The sequence below is a fragment of the Ascaphus truei genome, chromosome 4, assembly GCF_040206685.1.
Source record: "Ascaphus truei isolate aAscTru1 chromosome 4, aAscTru1.hap1, whole genome shotgun sequence".
Lineage (NCBI taxonomy): Eukaryota > Metazoa > Chordata > Amphibia > Anura > Ascaphidae > Ascaphus > Ascaphus truei.
The window spans coordinates 125,164,328-125,185,478 of NC_134486.1; the positions used below are offsets into that span (position 1 = coordinate 125,164,328).

At 43.6% G+C, this 21,151-nt stretch overlaps 1 protein-coding gene across 1 annotated transcript; it reads right to left on the minus strand.

The window, feature by feature from the left end:
* Positions 1 to 676: 676 nt before the first annotated feature.
* Positions 677 to 19,343, minus strand: LOC142492298 (sulfotransferase 6B1-like). The gene is made up of 6 exons (XM_075594970.1): positions 19,248 to 19,343; positions 18,819 to 18,908; positions 7,114 to 7,240; positions 6,850 to 6,944; positions 1,986 to 2,142; positions 677 to 875 (listed from the first exon to the last, which is right to left on the minus strand). Exons 1-6 carry the CDS (start codon positions 19,341 to 19,343, stop codon positions 745 to 747), a joined length of 696 nt encoding a protein of 231 aa, XP_075451085.1. The 3' UTR covers positions 677 to 744.
* Between the last annotated feature and the right edge of the window lie 1,808 nt (positions 19,344 to 21,151).

The window sequence follows — 21,151 nt, forward strand, 5'->3', positions numbered from 1 at the left end:
ACAAAATACAACCCTCCCACCCAGCCCGCCTTCACACACAAACACTCACACACCCTACCTTTGGGGTGATCTGGTGCCTCGGCTCTCCCCAGCTGCTGCTGGGCCTCTCTCCCACGCCGGGCTTCATTCTCTGTGAGACCAGGCCTCTCTCCCTCCAGGGCGCGCCGGAAGCTGGGTCCTCAAAGAAGTCGCACTAAGCATCCGGTGAGCACCGGTGTGAGAGAGCCCCGGCCTGGCAGAGGACGGCTTGGCTTGGCAGAGAGGCCCATCAGCAGCTGGGAAGAGCCAGGGCCTAGCAGCCGGCAACCAGCGTCCCGGCAGCCAGATGCAGAAATTGGGCCTGACAAGTCACAACTTCTAGCATTGTATGGCCGAGCCCCCCGCAGCCGCCGGGCTCCGGGACAATTGTCCTGGCTCTCCCACCTGTCAGTGTCCGGATCCTAGCACCTCCGGCTGAATTATATAAGACAGGGTGAGTGCAAGTTTGTTCTATTTTCTTTACTTTTGTTCTTGTACATAATGTCTAAAGATGTGCAAACTTTCACTTAAATTTTCCCTTTTATATTCACGAAAAAACACATTCGCTTTTGCACTGGGGAACATTTCATCGTTAATCAGTCCCAATGTACAGTATAATTAACCCACAATGCAAAATAGCTCGGTATGGTGGTATCTTTATGTAAAATAAATGAAGGTAGCAGTGATACATTCTTTTATTTGAAGACATGTTTTAAGTAATGACTTTTAAAACTTGCAATATTTATTATAGTTCAACTTCTCTCCCAGCTTTGTTCCTGCTAGACACAGTTCAAACTTGGCATCCATCTCTTGGCTCTGAGCTTCAGTAAAAAGGCTGCTCCAGTCCCCTACGTCTCCTTTCAAAAGAGAAAACGAGTTAGCGTTCTGCCTTTACATATATACAGTATATTATTTAGCAGTTATGGACTTTATTTTCTTCCATATGGTTGTGATTTAAATGTTTTTTTGCATCTTTTACCTGTGAGCATTTTCTTATCTACTTATGCATTGATTACACAACAATTGGTACACAAAAAATATTATATAAATGTATTTGAGGAAAAAAAATTAACTGGGGAATGAACCTTTTGGCTCATTGAATCTGCTTGTATCACGATATAACATGTTTTTTGTATTTGTGAGTTTTTATCACAGTCTACATTTATTCATTTTCTGTAGTGGCTGTGGTATAGGAAGGAGAACCCACCCATATACTGAAGTAACAGAAGTTATATAACAATAATGCTATTGAAAACAATGTCTAAGGTGAACGCATTATCTAAGACGTTGTTTTGTGCGTTCACTAGGTAATAACATCTGCTACATCTGTACTTATTGCAAGGGACTTCATTACTGTGTTAAATATATTTTACTGGGCTACTTTCCAAATAGATATTTTTTATACAAAAAAAGAGTTACATTTCTAATTCTTAAAAGGCTACTATACATTCATATTGTTAAACACAAACTAACATCATTAGACAATTAATTAACTACAATTATTTTTGAATGTTATTATATTTTAAAAAATAATAATGAACCAGCTCTTTACAACCTTATGACAGTCTATATGCCAGATGTGGGGGAACATTTTGAATCAATACTTTGAGTGCCCTCAGGGTGTAGAAACTATATCATAGAATCTGGCACTCCAGGGCCCCTTGATGTAGTTGCTATGTATAAAAAAAGCCTGCTGGTTTTACTAAGGGAAATCCCATCCTGCGCTCCGATGTGATCCACACTATGAGGAAAGGAAGGGATGTGACTCCTACCCATCTGTTCTGTCATCAGTGATGGAGCGACCACGTGATCGCGAACTGCTGGAGGGGTTATGCCACTCTTCTGCCGCGGCCCCTCCGGTACTCTTATGGTTAATATAAAGGTATTCATTAACATCCAACAATATAAAATATAAAACTGGTTTTATCTACTGTAAATTAGTTTGTATTTGTTTTCCCATTACTTACCTTTACGGAACAAAGCATCAGCTATTATACCATGTGTCTCTTTAGATTTATCTTTCATAGATTTAAAGGTCGTTCGGTTTTCAATTAACAGAATTTGGTCCTCAGTCAAAGAGATCCCAAAGAATTTAGATATCTTCTTCAATTGCACAGGAAGGTCCTTCAATGAGAAAAATCACTTTAGCATAACAGACTCTTCACTTCAATAAAACATACACAATAACACGTCGCTCACCATAGACCAAAAACACAAAATATTATCTGGTGCAAGGGGGGAGGAGAATATAACATAGGCACAGACAAAAATGATAAGAGATCACAAAAAAACCCTAATAGTTGCACTCAAGATAAGTCACACTAAACGTAATAGCATGGCCGCCATGAAGGCTTGAATAGCCAAACCCTCCAAATAGGGTCGACCGCAATTTGGTCACACACGAATACAAAAAAATAATAAAGTTTTAATGTAACAGATAAAATATGACAAAACACTTAAAATAATGATAAAATCCCCATGCACTGAGTGGGGGCAGATATATGTATGATACCGTAATATATCAGATGAGTATCTATATTAAAGCAGATGGTAACCGGACAGCCACACAGTAATTAGGGGCTAGTTCCCATATAGCGGTATTTAATTAATTAGTCAGGGAAAACATATCAAAAGTACAAAATATATAAGTAGACCCAGCACATTATGCTATTGTGTAGAACGCTGGTTGTAAGTGAACATAAATATGCAGCCTGTCTAAAGCACATATAGTGTCTGAATGGAGTGTTGGCTGCTAATGGAACAGATATGCAGTCTATCTGTATCCACCCCTCGCTTCTGTATGTAACTATGTTTAACTGCTATAAGGTGGAATATATGTAGTTCATATGTAAAATATTTGACTGTTGAAAAAGGAAAGTATGCTGTCTATCTGAATCCACATCTAACCTCCATGTGGAGCTTAGGTTGTTTAATACCAATCAACATACAACCTGGCTGTATCCACAGTAAGCGTTCTCTACTATGTGTCTTGGGTACGTGTCCGGAAACAAGATCTATCTGCCTCGTGCACGTTACTGTCAACGTAATGACGTCACCGAAACCCCGACGTATGTTTCACGTGTTAACGCGCACATTCTCAAGGGGGAGGAGTGGATACAGCAAGGTTGAATGTTTATTGGTATTAAACAACCTAAGTTCCACATGGAGGTTAGATGTGGATTCAGATAGACAGCATACTTTCCTTTTTCAACAGTCAGCAGTAAAATATTTTACATATGAACTACATATGTTCCACATGTGCCTATGTTATCTTCACTTCAATATGAAGATTTAAATGTCCTGTCCCCTTGATTATTTAGATGACCAAAATATTGTAATATAGACACTGATATTCAGGCATCTACAGTACATCATCAAGGGGCAGGACAGACCGGACTGATATAAAAAAAATACAGTACAATATTACAATAAATTACTTACCCCCCTTCATTACCTTAGTGGCTAACCACTAAGGTAATGACAAGGTTAATCCTTCCCATCACCCATCCCAGGAGGCTTAACCACCCACTCCAGGGCAAATCCCATGTTCATCCACCCTCTACCACCAACAGGAGTATACCCTCCACCCCACAGTAATGGTCAATAGCTCTATTAGCCACTAAGGTAATGAAACTGGGGTAAGTAATGTATTTTAATATTGTATCAGTACTCTTATTTGTATTAGCCCAGTCTGTCCCTTGATGATGTAGATGCCCAAATATCAATATCTATTTCATGAGGGGGAAAACTATTGGACCATAGTTGGTCATTTACATCAATGGGGGTGGAGAGGACATTTAAAAGATTTAAATGTTCTGTCCAATCTCATTGATGTAGATGACCTATTATGATCCTATGTTATCCCCCCTCATGACATAGATACCGATATATGGGTATCTGCGTTATCAAGGGCCTGGGAAAACTGTACTGACTGCTTTTCACCATCAGAGCTACTTTGGGGAGACACAGAGAGAGACTATTTATGTTCCTCTGCACAGCTCTTCCAGACTGGTGGCTTGCTTGGATTAACGCTGTGGGGGTCCCATTCAGAATCATGAACCCCCGCAGATTTAATCCTCCCTGGCTCCTTATGGTTTCTAGGGCCATGATCATGCATGGCAGCAGTCCGGTCCGGCCACATCTGTAGTGTAGGGCTGCTTTACAGTGATTTGTAGACATTTAGAGCCTGATGAAGTATGGTTACCCATATGAAATGTGTTGGATTATCAGCTATTGCAAATAGATGTTTTAGCTGTTTTGTGCTTGTTTTTGAACTTTCCATTGGACACTTTGTATGCTTATTTAACCCTAAGAGGTGTAGATGCTGTAAGCCCTCCTCGTGTGCTTCCCATAGGCACTACTGCTGTGTTGTACTCTGCCGCACGCTGTGCTTCCTGAAACCGACCGCACTAACAACTAAGGTGTGACTTGTGAGTATCCCGTTTACAACGGAGCTTGTCAGCTGAGAGGGATCCCCCCTCTCCTCTCTCCCCTCTAAGCAGACAGCCGTCTTGTACAGCATTTGGGAGAAGGAGGAGAAAAGACACTAGCGGTAACAGAGCTTGTCAACTGAAAGGGATTCTCCTCTCCCTCCCTCCTGAGCAGGTATCTGTCTTGCATGGTGTAACAGGAACTTATCACTGTTGAGAAAAATTGTCTCTAAATCCAGCAGTGTGCTGGTTAATTGCACAGGCAATCAACCAGACTCCAAAAAAACAGAATATAGGTGCGCTACTACAATTTAACACTCTTACACACCACCCCAGTGAAAGTAATGTGATCTTTAACACTCTTACACACAACCCCAGTGAAAGTGATGTGAACAGTACAGCCCAGATCTATCGCAGTGGAACAAACTTTGTGCTACTATCCTCCGTTATGAAGGACTAAGAGGGTTATTGCCTACTTGGGACTTACCCACTATTTACCCTTACGGCGCCACTGGTGACTGAGCCACAGATCGATCGGGCTGGAACATCCTGTGGCAGATGTGGAACCCCCTTATGTGGAGACCCCATGATATATCAGATGACATCTGAGTAGAGACGAGTCGGCTGGTTGGTGCTTGGGTAATTTGTCCCTTGAAATGCTTCATTAATTCATCCTTGATGTATGCAGTTTACTTACCGTTTATTGTGCCTCACATTATATATTTTTAATACACTATGAGCGTTGTGCGCTGTTCTTTTGTGTTTAATCAACCAGACTCCACCTGACTGATTAGGACAGTTAGAAAAAGCCTGATATAAGAAACAGGAAGGAGATTTTCTTAGCCCACAACTTGGCTGACCAGAGGAAAAGATGTCTTGATGCACACAGAAGGACTGTATGCTGACAGCAAGACAACGGGACAAGACCTCTATACCTGGACACAGACATTTCCATAGCACACAAGGTTTCTGACACAGGAGAGCAGAGAACAGCTACAAGAACAGATAGGATACTTTCTTGTTGGACTGTTGTATATATGTGTATGGGTGTGTGTGTGTGTGTGTGTGTGGTGGTAATTAGCTTAGCTACCCACCCAGTTAGAGAGGGCTGGAGTAAAGGTATAGATATTCTCCAAAGCACAGTAGGCCCTTATTTTGTTTAGTTTTAATGTTTTGCCGTGTTAAAGGAACAGGCGCAATAAAGCCTTATTTCAGTTTCACCTTAAAACGGTCTCCATTGCATACCTCTGCACACATCTCCTACACATGGTGTTTAGGAGAAGGAGGAAAGACACTAGCGGCACTGAGGGAGTTACAGCAAGTGCTTTTGCGACAGAAGAACCAGCTGTGTTTTTCCTGGCATTACTTGGAGACAGAAGCATAGAGGATTCGATCTATACCAGCCTTGTGCAGTTGCCATTTGTCCTGTGGTCGCTGCCAGACATAGACATTATATTTATACACTTACCAGTGAGCCTACCAAAAGCTGGAAGCTGGACGGGGCATACTTATTTACCATCCCTACCGGACTCAGTGATTGAAGATAACCCTTTCCTGCGAGGGTTCCTGCCCGACTGCGGTATTATGCTGGTTAATGAATGACATGTCCTATATTACTTTTGATCTTGTACGTGCATTACTCACACTCACCATTTGATTGATATATTTATTTTGCTTACTACACTATGAGTTGTGCGCTTTTCTTTTGTGTTTTTTTTTTTTACTGTTCTAGCGTTACATGGTGGTGCCATCTTTTTGATTAGCAGCCGATTCCTTTATCCTGTATTCAGGTCGTGTATTTATTATATTATATTTTGCACACTCCTTACACTTTTGTATTTAATTCTTGCCTTTGGTGCGCAATTTTTTCTTTTCCTGTAGACAAGGTTCATGTCAGATGAGACCTGGCACTTCTAGCTTATCACCTACTTCTGTGTGAACAAAGAACAGAGCAAAAAGAAAAACATATCCATAGCTTTGATAAAGATTGTAAAATCTCTCTAGAGCATTTGTTTACTATTGAAATGTTCAAAGGTTAAAAAATATTGTAAAGTAGTAATACTTATCTAGGGGGGGGGGTTTAGTGTCATTCAGCTCCACTGTCCTTAAATAACTTTACTCATAAAAGGGAGTGCCTCTTAACCTCTTGAGGGATCAAGGCACCAGAGTGCCACAACCCTTCCGGCACTGGCCATCACTCCATCACTGACGATGGGGTGGAAGGGAAAGAGTCATCCCCCTTCCATTCCTCTTCATTATAGATCGCGTCCTGTGCTCCATTGGAGCGAAGGACGTGATCTCCCTACAAAAACAAGCACAAACTTTACGTGTCCGACCCCATAGTAGTTACATCTCAGAGCACCCAAAGGGTTAAAAGAAATCCATAGAAATCTGCACTCACCTCTTTCATCTCTTCAAACGTAATAATCAAGACATTCTCCTCATCAATGTGTTTGTTCCAGGCAAGAGCATGATCAAAATAGGATCCCCAGAGTACTAAAACATAGAGAGGTAATTTGTAAACTACTAAGAAGTAAACAGAAACATAGAATTTTAACTGCAGAAAATAATCACTCTTTCTTATGCCACTCTTTCTATTAAATGCATGCATTTTTACATGATAATTCAAAATGTTTGTGACGGTCATAATATGTGAAAACCCTACCTTTTCCATTCATGTAATCCTCGAAAAACAAATCCCAAGAACTGTAGGTAGGAAGCACCGGATTATTATTATAGAAATGAAAATATGAGACAGCCGTGTCTTTCGGATTCCGAAAAATTACTAAGGTCTGTTAAAAAAAAAGCACAAAAAAATATATGAACATATTGTCTATAATCTGTGTTATTTTATAATATGCAAGTTAGGTATGTGAAATACTGTATTGTCTACTGTAGTTAGGAGTTTCTGCACTAAAGTGAGGTTTTGTAAGTAAAGAGTGTTAGCCAATGTTTCAATACATCTTGTGTATCTGTGTATCTTCTAGGAAATAATAAAAAAAATAGTGGGAATATTGTTTTGCCTGTTAACACCATTCTCTACTTTACATATACAGTATTATATAAAAAATACAACATATCTGAGCAACTTGTCAAAATTGGGCAAGGAGAGCAACTACTGTAGCATGCACCACACCTATTTAGATGACCAGATCTTAGTTCAGTGTAGTGGAGATTATCAAGGATTTTGAACATAAGTATGTAGCAGGGCACTTTCCTTACCTCCGTAGGGAGCCAATTCCGTGGCTCAGGAGGATCGGGGGAAGTTGTGGCAGCCATCTTGCGGTTGGCGCCGCATGTGTAGTATGGACTGTATGTAGCGTGCGGCCATGTTGTGGTTGGCGCCGCTGGAAGGGGAGGGCCTGGAGACTAGTAAATCCTCTGCGGGACTGGAGGCCACGAGGTCAGTCCTGAGAGAGCCGTGGAAGGAGGAGGTAGTGTCCAGGGAGTTGGGAGCTTCCTGGACTAGGCCACTCTTTACCCCTAGGCCCTAGGTAGCCCCCTCATGGTAGCTAAGTGTGTGAGGGGTTCGCCCACAGAATAGGGATTACCCAATAGTAAGTTCTCCGCAGCGGAGAAGGACACCAGACTGTGCCACGAATTACTCCGGCTGGAGACAGTACCGCGTGCGCGGCCTGGACATGAGGCGAGAGGGGATTGGTGTCGGAGACCCCGCGGCATGGGACCTGATCACCCCCATCTAGGACGCATCTAATGGTTAGGCCTGAACAAGGAAGGTAGAGTACACCAAATATACACAAGGGTAGCGCTGCCCTCACATATACACTTGGGACAAGGGAAGGCTCTGATGGACACAGGGTTACCGGTGCCCAGGGTATCTTAAGTATTGTGGGGGAGAGAAGCACCCTTATTATTGTTATTGTATTGCTATACTGTGGGATCACAGTAAAGACATATTGCATTACCTGTGTGAGTGTGATTTCTGGGGTATACAGTATAGGTATACCGGTTCCCATGAGGAGCTATCCCGCCAATGCTGGGATCCTCACGGGTCGAGGCGCTGCACCCATTCACATCAGGCTCCCCACTAGCGGAGGCTTGGTTTCCTGTAAGCCAACAGATAGCACCTAAGCGCATAACACCTGCGGTTTCCCTTAGGGGTAGGGAAAGGATGTTACAAGTATATTTAACTATCAATGCAGGCCTGTTATACCGATTACTCCTCCAGCTCTGGTGATATGAGGGGGGAGGGGCAGTGGAGTGTGCTGGTATAACAACCAGATGAAACATGTATTTTAAAGTCTGGAAGCCAAAATTTACAGTAACGCACTAGACCCTCCCATTGTACAATAGCAAAAATGTATTTACTAATAAAATGTAACACATTTTTACTGACATTTTCCACCACATTATGAAAGCAGAGCTTTCTGTCAAATTTAAATTACCTACAAAATTCCCCTTCTCTCCTACAGGACTTCAGAATCCTCAGCTCCTCCTTCTAGCACATTCAAGCTATGCCCACTATGATGGTAGGGGCAGTCTGGAATGCATATTGAAGGTTAATGGAGAATGGATCATCAGGAAGCGCATACCATGTGGGAACATAAGAAAGAAAAGTGCTTTTTGTGCAATATTGTGCAAACAGTGTTGTGGAAAGTTGCTAGCACAGAATGTATACACCGGATACTCACAAACGTGAGGTGGAGTATAGGCACATAAAGGTATCTTTATGGACTGACTTCAGTCTCTGGTGCAAGGTGATGCCACAGCAAACAGATTCCCAGATAACCTTAGGGTAGGAAGACACTGGACATAGCGTAGACTGTAGGGCATTTAATAAAAAAGGTAGACCAAATCCAATCTACTCACATATTGGTAGGTTAAAAACAGCATTTAGATCGCAATGATCTCAGCAGTTCGCGCTCTTTTGCTTCCACCGGATGGGGCCTCACTCTCAGGTCTCCCTCCTTCCTTTCTGTGCGGGTCACGGATGCGTTCCGGCAACCGGAAGTGACGTCATCCGTATCCATCCGTACCCACCGGAACCTTCGGATACGGATGACGTCACTTCCGGTTGCCGGAACGCATCCGTGACCCGCACAGAAAGGAAGGAGGGAGACCTGAGAGTGAGGCCCCATCCGGTGGAAGCAAAAGAGCGCGAACTGCTGAGATCATTGCGATCTAAATGCTGTTTTTAACCTACCAATATGTGAGTAGATTGGATTTGGTCTACCTTTTTTATTAAATGCCCTACAGTCTACGCTATGTCCAGTGTCTTCCTACCCTAAGGTTATCTGGGAATCTGTTTGCTGTGGCATCACCTTGCACCAGAGACTGAAGTCAGTCCATAAAGATACCTTTATGTGCCTATACTCCACCTCACGTTTGTGAGTATCCTGTGTATACATTCTGTGCTAGCAACTTTCCACAACACTGTTTGCACAATATTGCACAAAAAGCACTTTTCTTTCTTATGTTCCCACATGGTATGCGCTTCCTGATGATCCATTCTCCAGTTTCCATGAGGATTGAGAAAGCAATCCTACACCAGGTTACAGCTGCAATCGACCATTGTGTTTGTATAAGTATCATTTTTATCACTATTGTATTGATTATAACACTGTTAATATAAATGTATATGAGCGCCACTTTTGGTTAATCACTTCACATATATTGAAGGTTAAGCCTGCTGGTTGTCCCTACCCATCAAGATGGTAGCCTAGGTTATAGGCATATATGGCCATTTTATGTAGCCGAATGTATACTGTGTTTCCTCCATGTAGATAATTTATTCCCTGTGTTGATTCGGTTGATTTTGTAAAGCTCCATTGTGTGGTGGGTGAATAATTCACTCAGCCCAGCCAGCACACAATAATGTCTTGGACTGTAATCTAATCTGGGCTAGGTGAAGTGCTTGGGAACACCAGGGAAGTAGGAAAGGGCGTGGACTCAGGTTGGGGGACATGTATTTAAAAACCAGAGCTTTTATTCATCCCTAACTCTGAGGTGCCTATCTCGGTGGCAGATATGATTTGGAAACGGGGAACCAAGGCCTAGATTATAGCCCTGATCTCCATTGGTCAGTGTGAACTCTCCTTAAGCCTGCATTTGTGGGCTGTCCTAAAGCACTATAACTCCCCACAGCCCTGATTGCTCCATCTCAGGCGAGCCCTTGCCCTCTTATTGTCCAGCAAAGACAATTTCTTTACTGATTTGTCGACACCTGGTCTTTCATGGTTTCAGATGAGGTTGGGAAAGTATGTAAACAGATGCTGATCAGGGCTCCACAGTTATTCAGAGTTTTTCCTTCGTTCATAGCTAGTCTTGGTGTCAGAGACTAGTTGAAGATTTGAACCTGCAAGCGGGTGGCTATCATCCCAAGGTACTGGTATACTGTGATACGGACAGATCGTGGAAGAAATCCTGGGTAAGCTAGCTATGTCAGAGCCTAGTACCTAGTGAGCTAGTATTCCCCTGTAACGGTTTTTCTGGACCCTCCTGACCCACCCAATCTCAGATTGGCCCCTGTGGTCTAACCGGTCCCCATTACATGGTCGTGTCTGGTGGTGCACCTGTTGGCAACAGGACTCCTGAGTCACCCGCATGATGGTGTTTGGTGGATGTCAACCCAGACAGGCAGCTGAGGTAGTGTGCATGAGTCCTACCTACATACAGTGCAGCGCCTCCACCTCATCAGGATCTCTGCGTCCGCAAGGAGATGGTTCTGATGAGGAACTCCTCTGTAGTGCCTTCCTCTGTGGAGTAACTTCACACTCACACATGGGGGTTCTTGTGAACAAGGGCATCTTTATTGATGGTATAGGCAGACTGCCCCTCGCAGCAAACAGCTTAGCCGCTCATCTTCTTCAGTGCTCTCCTTTCAGAAGATCTGCCCTCCCAATGGAGTTGGATCACCTCTCCCCTCAGGGAGATCACCACCTGTGCCAGGTCCCTGGACACAGGGTAGGCCCTGCCAGCCTTACTGCTGCAGGTCAGAATACTTGCTGTAGAATCCTTTTCTGGAACTCTTAATTAACACACTTGACCTCTTTCTTGACACACTAACTTTGGGCAGTGCTGTGTCTTATATACCTTAGGAAACAGCCACATCTCTGATGTCACTAACAGTGGACTCAGAGCCTGTTGCCACTCCCCTTGACTACATATGACACCTCACCAGGGTGTGAGGGCAAACCTCCATGATTGATGCTGGCATTCCTGTATACTTACCAGGCTTACTGCTAGAATGAGAGAGAACTGTATACCATTTTTACACGTGGCTACACCCCCATAATTTAACTTGTGGTTGTCCGCTCACCAATTTAAGTAATATATTGAATCATAAGTCAAGACACAGCCAGTGCATAGGAATGGTGTTACACAGAAACACAAAACCAGGAGACCACAGAATCTCCCAAAAGATCTCTAGTAGTTGCACTCCATGGCTGCTGAGATAAAGGGGGTTAAATACTCCCCGACACAATGTCTAATTGGCTTATAGAGATACACAAAGTAACCCGGTAACCGTCCTCCCACAGTGCTGGGAGCAGTTACTTTGTGTACCTCTATAAGCCAATTAGACATTGTGTCGGGAGTATTTAACCCCCTTTATCTTAGCAGCCATGGAGTGCAACTACTAGGGATCTTTTGGGAGATTCTGTGGTCTCCTGGTTTTGTGATTCCCCCATAACTCTCTGTTTTGGTAAGTTAAAGCTGCAGTTCAGTTTTTTTTTAAATTTTTTAAAATTTATTTTTTTAATTCAATAGTTTCATGTGGGCAATCTCTAATTAGCTAAAGAACTGTATAGCTGCCAGTCAATTCGTTTTCCATGTATTGATTGGCGAAATCTTTAGATATGGGATATGTTTTTCCTCTGCTTCTGTCACTCAATGGAAGCTCATGAATATTCATGAGCACTCCCGCACTGACATGTGCAAGAGGGTGGGCAGGGCTCACAAAGGGGTGTGCCAGGGCTTGTGACAGGACATGAAGGGGCTGTGCCTTAGCAAATGGTTGTTAAAATAGAATACAAGAAAATTGGTCTTTCAAAGTTGTTTTTTTAAAAACAGAAAATGCTAAAAGTATTTTTTCTTACTACAGAACTGATTTATTAAAAAAAACACACATGCAGGATATTGACTGAACTGCAGCTTTAAGCGTTCTATTGTGCACTGTGTTGCTCGTGTTTGCTCTGGGCATAATAAACTCCATTTATTTAACTCCTGTCTGTGCTCCCATTACACCCATGTTAAAATCTGCTCTAGACTGGCTCTTCTTTTCGCCATTCTCCTATACTGCTTCTCTATGCATAGAGCTTTCACTTGTCACTCCCTATCTAAGGAACGCCTATCCCTTCCCTATCTGCCAAGCTTTTTTTCTCCCCATCTGGAAGACAAACAGTACATAAAAAGTATTTTTGAATAAATGCTTTAAAATTACTTAACTAACCAGTACATAGGCACGTACAGTACAATACCTATTAGCAATGCTCTGTAAACATCACCAGCATACTCCACCTCGTTCTGCCTCAAAACATACCACTTAGCCAACATCAATAATGGAGTGTTGAGCTTTAGCCTCAGTCGTATGAATGCTAGCAAAAGTTTGCTAAACCTTGGTTGATCTAGGCCTTAGATTGTAAACTCCTTTGGGGTAAGGAATGCATTTTACCTTATTTTTTATTGTCTTGTGTATTTTGTATTTTTCTCTTTGCACACTGATGTCTTTGTATCAAAGCTGTTGGCGCTATGTAAATATGGAACACATAATATGTATTGTTTGCATCCTAATTTGGAGAGATAAAAAGCCCTCAATATGAACACCATTGAAGAAAGAAAAGGGTGGGTGGATATGATAGAAATGTTAAAAAGCTGTGTGTGCTGTGCACGCGCATAGTAAGTGAAACTTCTTTGTGTGTTGTCAGCAACATATAAAGTAACAATAATATTATTACTGCTTAGAGCATGAGTAAATTTGATTGGCGGGGTAATGTTTATTGGGCGGTGTTCGGCGCATCACTGGGGTGTGTGTCAGTCAGTGTGTGTGTGTGTGTGTGTCAGAGTGTGCGTGCGTGTGTATGTGTGCGTGCGTGTGTATGTGTGCCAGTGTGCGTGTATGTGTGTCAGTGTGTGTGTGTGTCAGTCACTGTGTGTGTATGTGTGTCAGTCAGTGTGTGTATGTGTGTCAGTCACTGTGTGTGTATGTGTGTCAGTCAGTGTGTGTATGTGTGTCAGTCAGTGTGTCTGTGTGTCAGTCAGTGTGTGTATGTGTGTCAGTCAGTGTGTGTATGTGTGTCAGTCAGTGTGTGTATGTGTGTCAGTCAGTGTGTGTGTGTCAGTCAGTGTGTGTGCGTGTGTGTGTCAGTCAGTGTGTGTGTCAGTCAGTGTGCGAGCGTATGTGTGTCAGTGTGCGTGCGTGTGCGTGTCAGTGTGTGTGTGTGTGTGTGTGTGTCAGTCAATGTGTGTATGTGTATGTGTCAGTCAATGTGTGTATGTGTATGTCTGTCAGTATATGTGTGTCTCTCTTTCTGTGTCCTGCCCCCTCTCTCCTGACTCCCCCCACCCCAGGTGGAGGTGCGGACCCGCAGCGGCTGTCTGAGTCTCCTGACTCTCTCTTCTCCCCCCCCCCCGCCCCCCGGGAGACGCGGCCACACCGGCCCCAGAGACACACACATTCATACGTTACACACATACACACAGCCAGGGAGACAAACGCTGGGGTTGCGTGCACGCAGGACCCCGGACTCGGCGGCTGCTGCTGGGCTATAAGGTTGTCCTCGGGTGTGAGGAAGGTGCCGGCCGTGTCCAATGGGGACGGGATGCGGGTCCTGGCCGTGTTCATATCGGATATCAGGAACTGTGAGTACCCGGGCAATTAATGCGTGCCAGGGGGTAATTAATGCGTGCCAGGGGTTAATTGTGTAAAGGAAACCTGATATCAATGGCATAGGGCAATAGATTATTTATTTATTTATAAAATATTTTACCAGGAAGTAATACATTGAGAGTTACCTCTCGTTTTCAAGTCTGTCCTTGGCACAGAGTAAGACAAATAATACAGTACATGCTTACAAATACAGTTACATAAATGAACAAGGTATACATTATATACAAGACATTGCATGCACAGTTAAAGATAATTTATATTATGGGCGTATGAAACAGTTACAGACCTGATTAAAGTGTGAGACAGCCTTAGATTTGAAAGAACTTAAGCTGGTGGTGGATATGAGAGTCTCTGGAAGGTTGTTCCAGTTTTGGGGTGCACGGTAAGAGAAGGAGGAACGTCCGGATACTTTGTTGAGCCTTGGGACCATGAACAGTCATTTGGAGTCTGATCTCAGGTGATAAGTGCTGCAAGTGGTAGGGGCGAGGAGCATGTTCAGATAGCTGGGTAGCTTGCCCATAAAGAATTTAAAGGCAAGACAGGAAAGGGGAACTTTGCGCCTAGACTCTAGTGATGACCAATCTAGTTCTTTGAGCATTTCGCAGTGATGTGTGTTGTAGTTGCATTGGAGAACAAAACGACAAATTGAATTGTAGAGGGTGTCAAGTTTGCTAAGGTGGGTTTGAGGTGCCGAGCCATATACTATGTCTCCATAGTCAATAATTGGCATTAGCATCTGCTGTGCGATACGCTTTCTGACCAGGAGACTTAGAGAGGATTTGTTCCTGTAAAGTACCCCTAGTTTGGCATAGGTCTTGGTTGTCAGGGTATCAATGTGCATTCCGAATGTTAAGTGGGAGTCAAACCATAAGCCCAGGTATTTAAAACTAGTGACAGGGGTTAGGGTGGTGTTAGCGTTGGTTCTAATCAGGAGCTCAGTCAGTGGAAGCTTTACAAATTTAGTCTTGGTCCCAAATACCATTGTTACAGTCTTGTCAGTGTTTAAAAACAGTTTGTTTTGGGAAATCCAGTTTTCGAGTCTCAAAAAGTCAGACTGAAGTATGTATTGAAGGTCAGAGAGGCTATGGCTGTGTGCATATAGGATTGTGTCGTCTGCATACATGTGTATTGAGGCTTCCTTACAAGCTGTGGGAAGATCATTAATGAACACTGAGAAGAGTAAGGGCCCCAGAACAGAGCCTTGCGGGACACCACAGGTGATATCCAGGGGGTTGGAGATAGAGCCTGAGATGGACACATGTTGGGATCTTCCTGATAGGTAGGACTGAAACCAGTTTAAAGCATGCTTCCCTATTCCAGACCTCTGGAGTTTGTTAAGCAGGATAGCATGATCAACTGTGTCAAAAGCCTTTGCAAAATCTAGGAATACTGCACCACACTGGATTTCATTGCAAACTTTTAGCAGGGTAGTTACCGTGGAGTGTTTGGGACGAAACCCAGATTGGAATTGGCTAGGGAAATTTGTCTTGGTATAGAAATCGCTTAATTGGGAGTGGACACATTTTCCCATGACTTTGGATAGAATTGGGAGAAGTGAGATTGGCCTGTAGTTTGAGACAGTGTTTGAGACAGTGTTTTTGTCCCCACTTTTGAAGATTCGGACAACTCTGGCAGTTTTCCAGATCTTAGGGATATGGCCTGTAGACAGGATAGAGTTGACTATGGACGCAATTGGTTTGGCAAAGGCTGGGGCACCAAGTCGTAGGAACCTAGATTGTAGTAAGTCAGGTCCACATTGGCTGCTTAGTTTTAGTTTGAGGAGTGCTTGTATAATCTCCTCTTCAGATACTGGGCCAAATTGAAAATTGTGGGCAATGTTGGGAGGGGGTGGGGCTATGTGTGTACTCCCAGGATGAGATTCAGATTTGTGGTTTGGGCTGCGTTTCGCTAATAAGTTAGTGGCACACCCCACAAAGTAATCATTGAATGCATTTGCAATGTCAGTGGGATTTGTCAGAGTAATATCCCCCTTAGTGATATTACTTGGTTGTTGATGGTTAGGAGGCTGGAATATATTGTTGATAACCTGCCAGAAGTTAGCTGGGTTTGATGTATTTTGGTGGAGATTGTCAGAGTAATATTGTGCTTTTGCATGCCTTGTTTGCCTTGTGCACATATTCCGCATGCATCTGTAGTGATTGAGATCCTTGGTAGTGCCAGTTACTTTGTAGCTTTTCCACAAGGTATCCCTGAGCTGGTAGAGTGCAATAAGGTCAGTTGTAACCCATGGAAGGTGGGCCCCCCGTACCCTTATTTTGCGTAGTGGAGCATGGGTATCGCAGAGTTTTAAGAACTCGGATTGGAAATAGTCGAGCGCAGAATCAGGGTCGGGAATTAAATCGATTCTGTGCCATGGGCAGTTGTAAGGTCATCCCTAAACTGTTGTGGGTTAAAGTTTTTAAATGTTTTAGTGAGGAGAACTTTAGGGCTTGGATGGGGCGGTTTAATTTTCCTTACACAGTACACTATTGCATGGTCACTGAAAATGTCAGGAAGAATGCCAGAGGATTGGATTCTGCTGGGGTTTGAGGCGAGAATCCAGTCTAGCAAGGAATGGTTATGCGATTTCAGGTTTATCCGTGTGGGTTGGGAAATGAGTTGTGATAGGTTAAGTGACTTGAGTTGTATCTGGATTTTGTGGTTTTAGGGTCAAGCCAATTGAAGTTGAAATCCCCAAGAACTAGCAGCTCACTCTTCTCATTCAGAGAGGAAATGGAGCCAAGAGATTGTGTGATATCAGTCAGGGATTGTAGAGGGGCTTTAGGGGGGCGGTAGATGCCAGCAACCAAGATGGGCTTAGAAAAGGGGAGGCAGATTTTGCCAACTAGAATTTCAAAAGAGGGTGGGCTTGGTGGGCAATTTAACAGTGTAAATTGTAAGGTGTCTGCAATATAAAATAACACCCCTCCTCCTCTCTTTGACCTATGTCTCCTAAAAATGGAGTATCCCTGAATGGCGATATTTGCATCAGGGGTTTTAGGGGTTAGCCATGTTTCTGTAAGAACGATGGTTTTGGGTTTATGCATAAGGCACCAAGCACTTAGTTCGTCCAGTTTGGGCAGCAGGCTCCGGATGTTTATATGGGCGACAGATAGTCCTTTTTGAAATTTAAAGGTGGAATTCACAGGGGCATGGAACAGAGCTGAAATGGGAGGACCTGGGTTAGGTTCAATATCACCTGCTAAAGAGAGTAACAGTACGAGTAGGAATTTGGGTAGTTGTTTGGAAGTTGTAAATTTGTGGTGTTTGCCATTAGAGTGAGCAGTGGTTGGTGCATGGGTGCATACAAGGCAGTGTAATGGGCAGGGGGCAATTGCTGTTTGTGAAGGGCAGATACAGAATACGAGGGGGGGAGAGAAGGCAAATGCGGCATATTACTGAGAATCATTAATCAGGGGGGCAATTATTGTGTGTGAGGTGCATGTTGAAGTGTCAGAAACTATAAAGGGGCAAATTGAGGATGCTGGTAGGGAAGTAATGCGGGCGAAGGGGCAATTTGTGTGACGGGGGCAATGGTTGTAATTAGCTGACACGTGTATAGTGGTTACTAATGTATAAGGGGCATTTATTTTGTAAAGGCCGGGCGTATGTGAGGGGCAGATACTGTGCTTAAGTGGGCCCCCCCTCCGGCAGTGCTGCGTGGGAAGCGGCGCGCTCAAACCCCCCGCTTCCCGTGTTACCGGAGCAGGAGCCAACGTGTCTGTGCGCACATGCGCGGCATATGCTGACAGCGCAGCGGCCATTAGGAGCGGCGCCGGCGGCGATATCTGTTCGGTTACCCTCCATGATCCAGGGGCTCCTCTCCTCCGGCCCCGGCGGCGCTCAGTCAGCGGGACACAGGGAAGGGGAAGCGGAGGTAGAGAAGAGGGAGGAGAGAGGCTGAGCAGCGGCTCCTCCTCTCAAAGCCGGAGGACTTGCGGGGCTTCTGCCATCTTACTACACCTGCAGCACTGGAAGCTCTATGCCAGCCATCTTGGTATACCCATGGCAGCGGACGTGTGGGGGTAACGGCGGCCGTTAGGAGCGTGTCACAGCGGGTGTGTGGGGGGAGCAGCGGCCATTAGAAGTGGCACCGGCGGCTATCGCCGCCGCCGCCGCATGTCACAGCACGCGTGTGGGGGGGAGGGGGAGCCATGACGTCACGTCACTACCGTTTCATTTTTCGTCTCCATCTCTCCAGTTTTGCCCCATCAGAATAGGTGCCACTAAAGAAGTTTCACTTCAAAAATTCAAAGCTATCAATAAAGTATCAAGGGGAATCTGATACATTTATTCAGAGAAAACAGAATGCTAGAAGAGTAGGTCATGCACTGAAACTGGAAGAAAAATCTGAAGAACTAGAGGTTGACTCAACAAGGTAGTGGATCCGTGGAAAAGTTTCACAGGAGAGACGGTGAAGACAACAACAGTAAAGGAAATAAACGCGCTTGGGAAATAGACAAAATAATAATAAATATTCAGAAGAGCTAGTGATGAAGTAATGTCATTATAGCTGCACTTACCTTAACTTTCTTCTCAAACAGGGATTTCGGGATGTCATCATAATATAGATGTGATGCAAAAACTCTTGGTGAAGGTCGGTCTTTCATTTTCTAAGAGGAAGAAAAAATCATATAAAATGAAACGTACGGTTCTATATTTGTAAGCCAGTCATCACACGGACATATGAAAATGTGTAAGCACAAACATTAATTCATTTTCTGATAGTAGCAGCAATATATTACCCTCTGACATTTCTGGCTGCTGATCCCTAACGTAAGTACTTATTGCTCTTTAACCCTACTGAACAAATTTATTAACACACTGATGCACACAAAGTAATTCACTGACATTTGCTAAATGCACACACAAGGCACTGCTACTTTTGCATTCTCACACAATTATATAAATACATGCCGACCTATACATGCTCATATACTGCTGAAATTTACCTGTGTTTCTTCGCTTACAAGGATGCTTACGTACAGTAGGTGCACGCACAACAACATCCATACAAATGAGTGGCATGTTGCATATGAATGCCACATATTGCACGATCACTTAATATATACCCCTATGACTTTTAAAAATGAGTATCTTTTGCTAACTGAATTTTTATTGTTTTTCTCTCCCTCATATGGAGAAAAACTATGACAGATTATAACACAAGTGTACTGTATTATCCATCTAATATCAAATATCGTCCCCAAATCACCTTAGTAACAGCAGTAACATAGTTGTGGTTTTCTGAGAAGATTGTCAAGTAATAGAGAAGAAACAGGACTTTAAAAAAAGAGTCCCACTTAGATTTCCAAAAAATACTTTGCAAACAAATTACCAATAAAATTAGCTCCTTAAAGCAATCATCTATGCTGCTCATTTTTTTTACACACATGTACTGTATAATTACCTTATTTTAGACAAGGAATCCCCGTAGCTAAACCGCAGACCTCTAGTATTAACTGTATGTTGACTGCTGTTGTTGTGATTCGAGAAGGATTTAGTGGAGATGACATTGTCACAGGCCTTGCAACTATGGCATTTGTACATGCCTAGAGCCGAAGAGGTAAGACAGTTAGATTGTTTAGTCCGCTTGTAGTGGCTATGTACCAGATGATCTCTTAGGTTCTTGGAACGCCTGCGTTTGATTGTTGGAACAGGCCTGGTACATCCTTGAAGTCATCATCTGAAAGAATAAAATGCCAGTGTTTAGTGGATAAATGCGCACAAGGGATAGAATTAGTATTATTTTAATTAAAACAAAGACATAGACAGCTGAGAGGATCCAACCCCTCCTCAGCTCAATGGGTTAACTGCCCAGATATATAAACCATACATATGGTCTCTAAACATAGAATACCCTAAAACAGTGAAACACACACAACAAAAGAAAAACACAATCAATGTTAAAAATAAACAAAGAGAGTATTAACAGCCCAAGGGAATTTAAATAAAAACCGCCATAGAGAGCTATAATACCGCTGACAGGGGGAAACGAACACTCACACTAAGGCAAAGGTGGGGGTCCACTGATGACCGTACAGGATCCGGATCACGGCACCAGGGAAGATGAAAACAGACACCACTAGAGCCTCAGGCAGGCTCCGTCTCAGCCTCTCAGCAAACACGCGCAGGATGACCTGTCGTGACCTCTACGCGTTTCGCACCACGTGCTTCGTCAGGAGAACGTGGTGCGAAACGCGTAGAGGTCACGACGGGTCATCCTGCGCGTGTTTGCTGAGAGGCTGAGACGGAGCCTGCCTGAGGCTCTAGTGGTGGCTGTTTTCATCTTCCCTGGTGCCGTGATCCGGATCCCGTACGGTCATCAGTGGACCCCCACCTTTGCCTTAGTGTGAGTGTTCGTTTCCCCCTGTCAGCGGTATTATAGCTCTCTATGGCGGTTTTTATTTAAATTCCCTTGGGCTGTTAATACTCTCTTTGTTTATTTTTAACATTGATTGTGTTTTTCTTTTGTTGTGTGTGTTTCACTGTTTTAGGGTATTCTATGTTTAGAGACCATATGTATGGTTTATATATCTGGGCAGTTAACCCATTGAGCTGAGGAGGGGTTGGATCCTCTCAGCTGTCTATGTGTTTGTTTTAATTAAAATAATACTAATTCTATCCCTTGTGCGCATTTGTGCATTTTTTCTTCTCTGTTTCTCAGGGTGTCCTCCCCCCTTTTAGGGGGGATCACCTCTGAAGTGGGAGCTTCTGGGGAGACGCTCCATGCACGTGCAGCACAGGGATCTTTCCAACCAATACATCTGCAGCACGAGCGCTGAATATCCTTCTCTCTGCTTTCCAGTGTTTAGTGGATATACGCTTGATCTGCCACTATCTCTTGTTGTATGTG

Coding starts and splice junctions, on each gene's coding strand:
- LOC142492298 (XM_075594970.1), bottom strand. CDS start 19,343: ATGTGGCATTCATATGCAACATGCCACTCATTTGTATGGATGTTGTTG. Junction 7,241..18,818: donor TGTTTGAGAAGAAAGTTAAG/GTAAGTGCAGCT, acceptor TTTTTTTAACAG/ACCTTAGTAATTTTTCGGAA. Junction 2,143..6,849: donor CGTTTGAAGAGATGAAAGAG/GTGAGTGCAGAT, acceptor TTCTCATTGAAG/GACCTTCCTGTGCAATTGAA.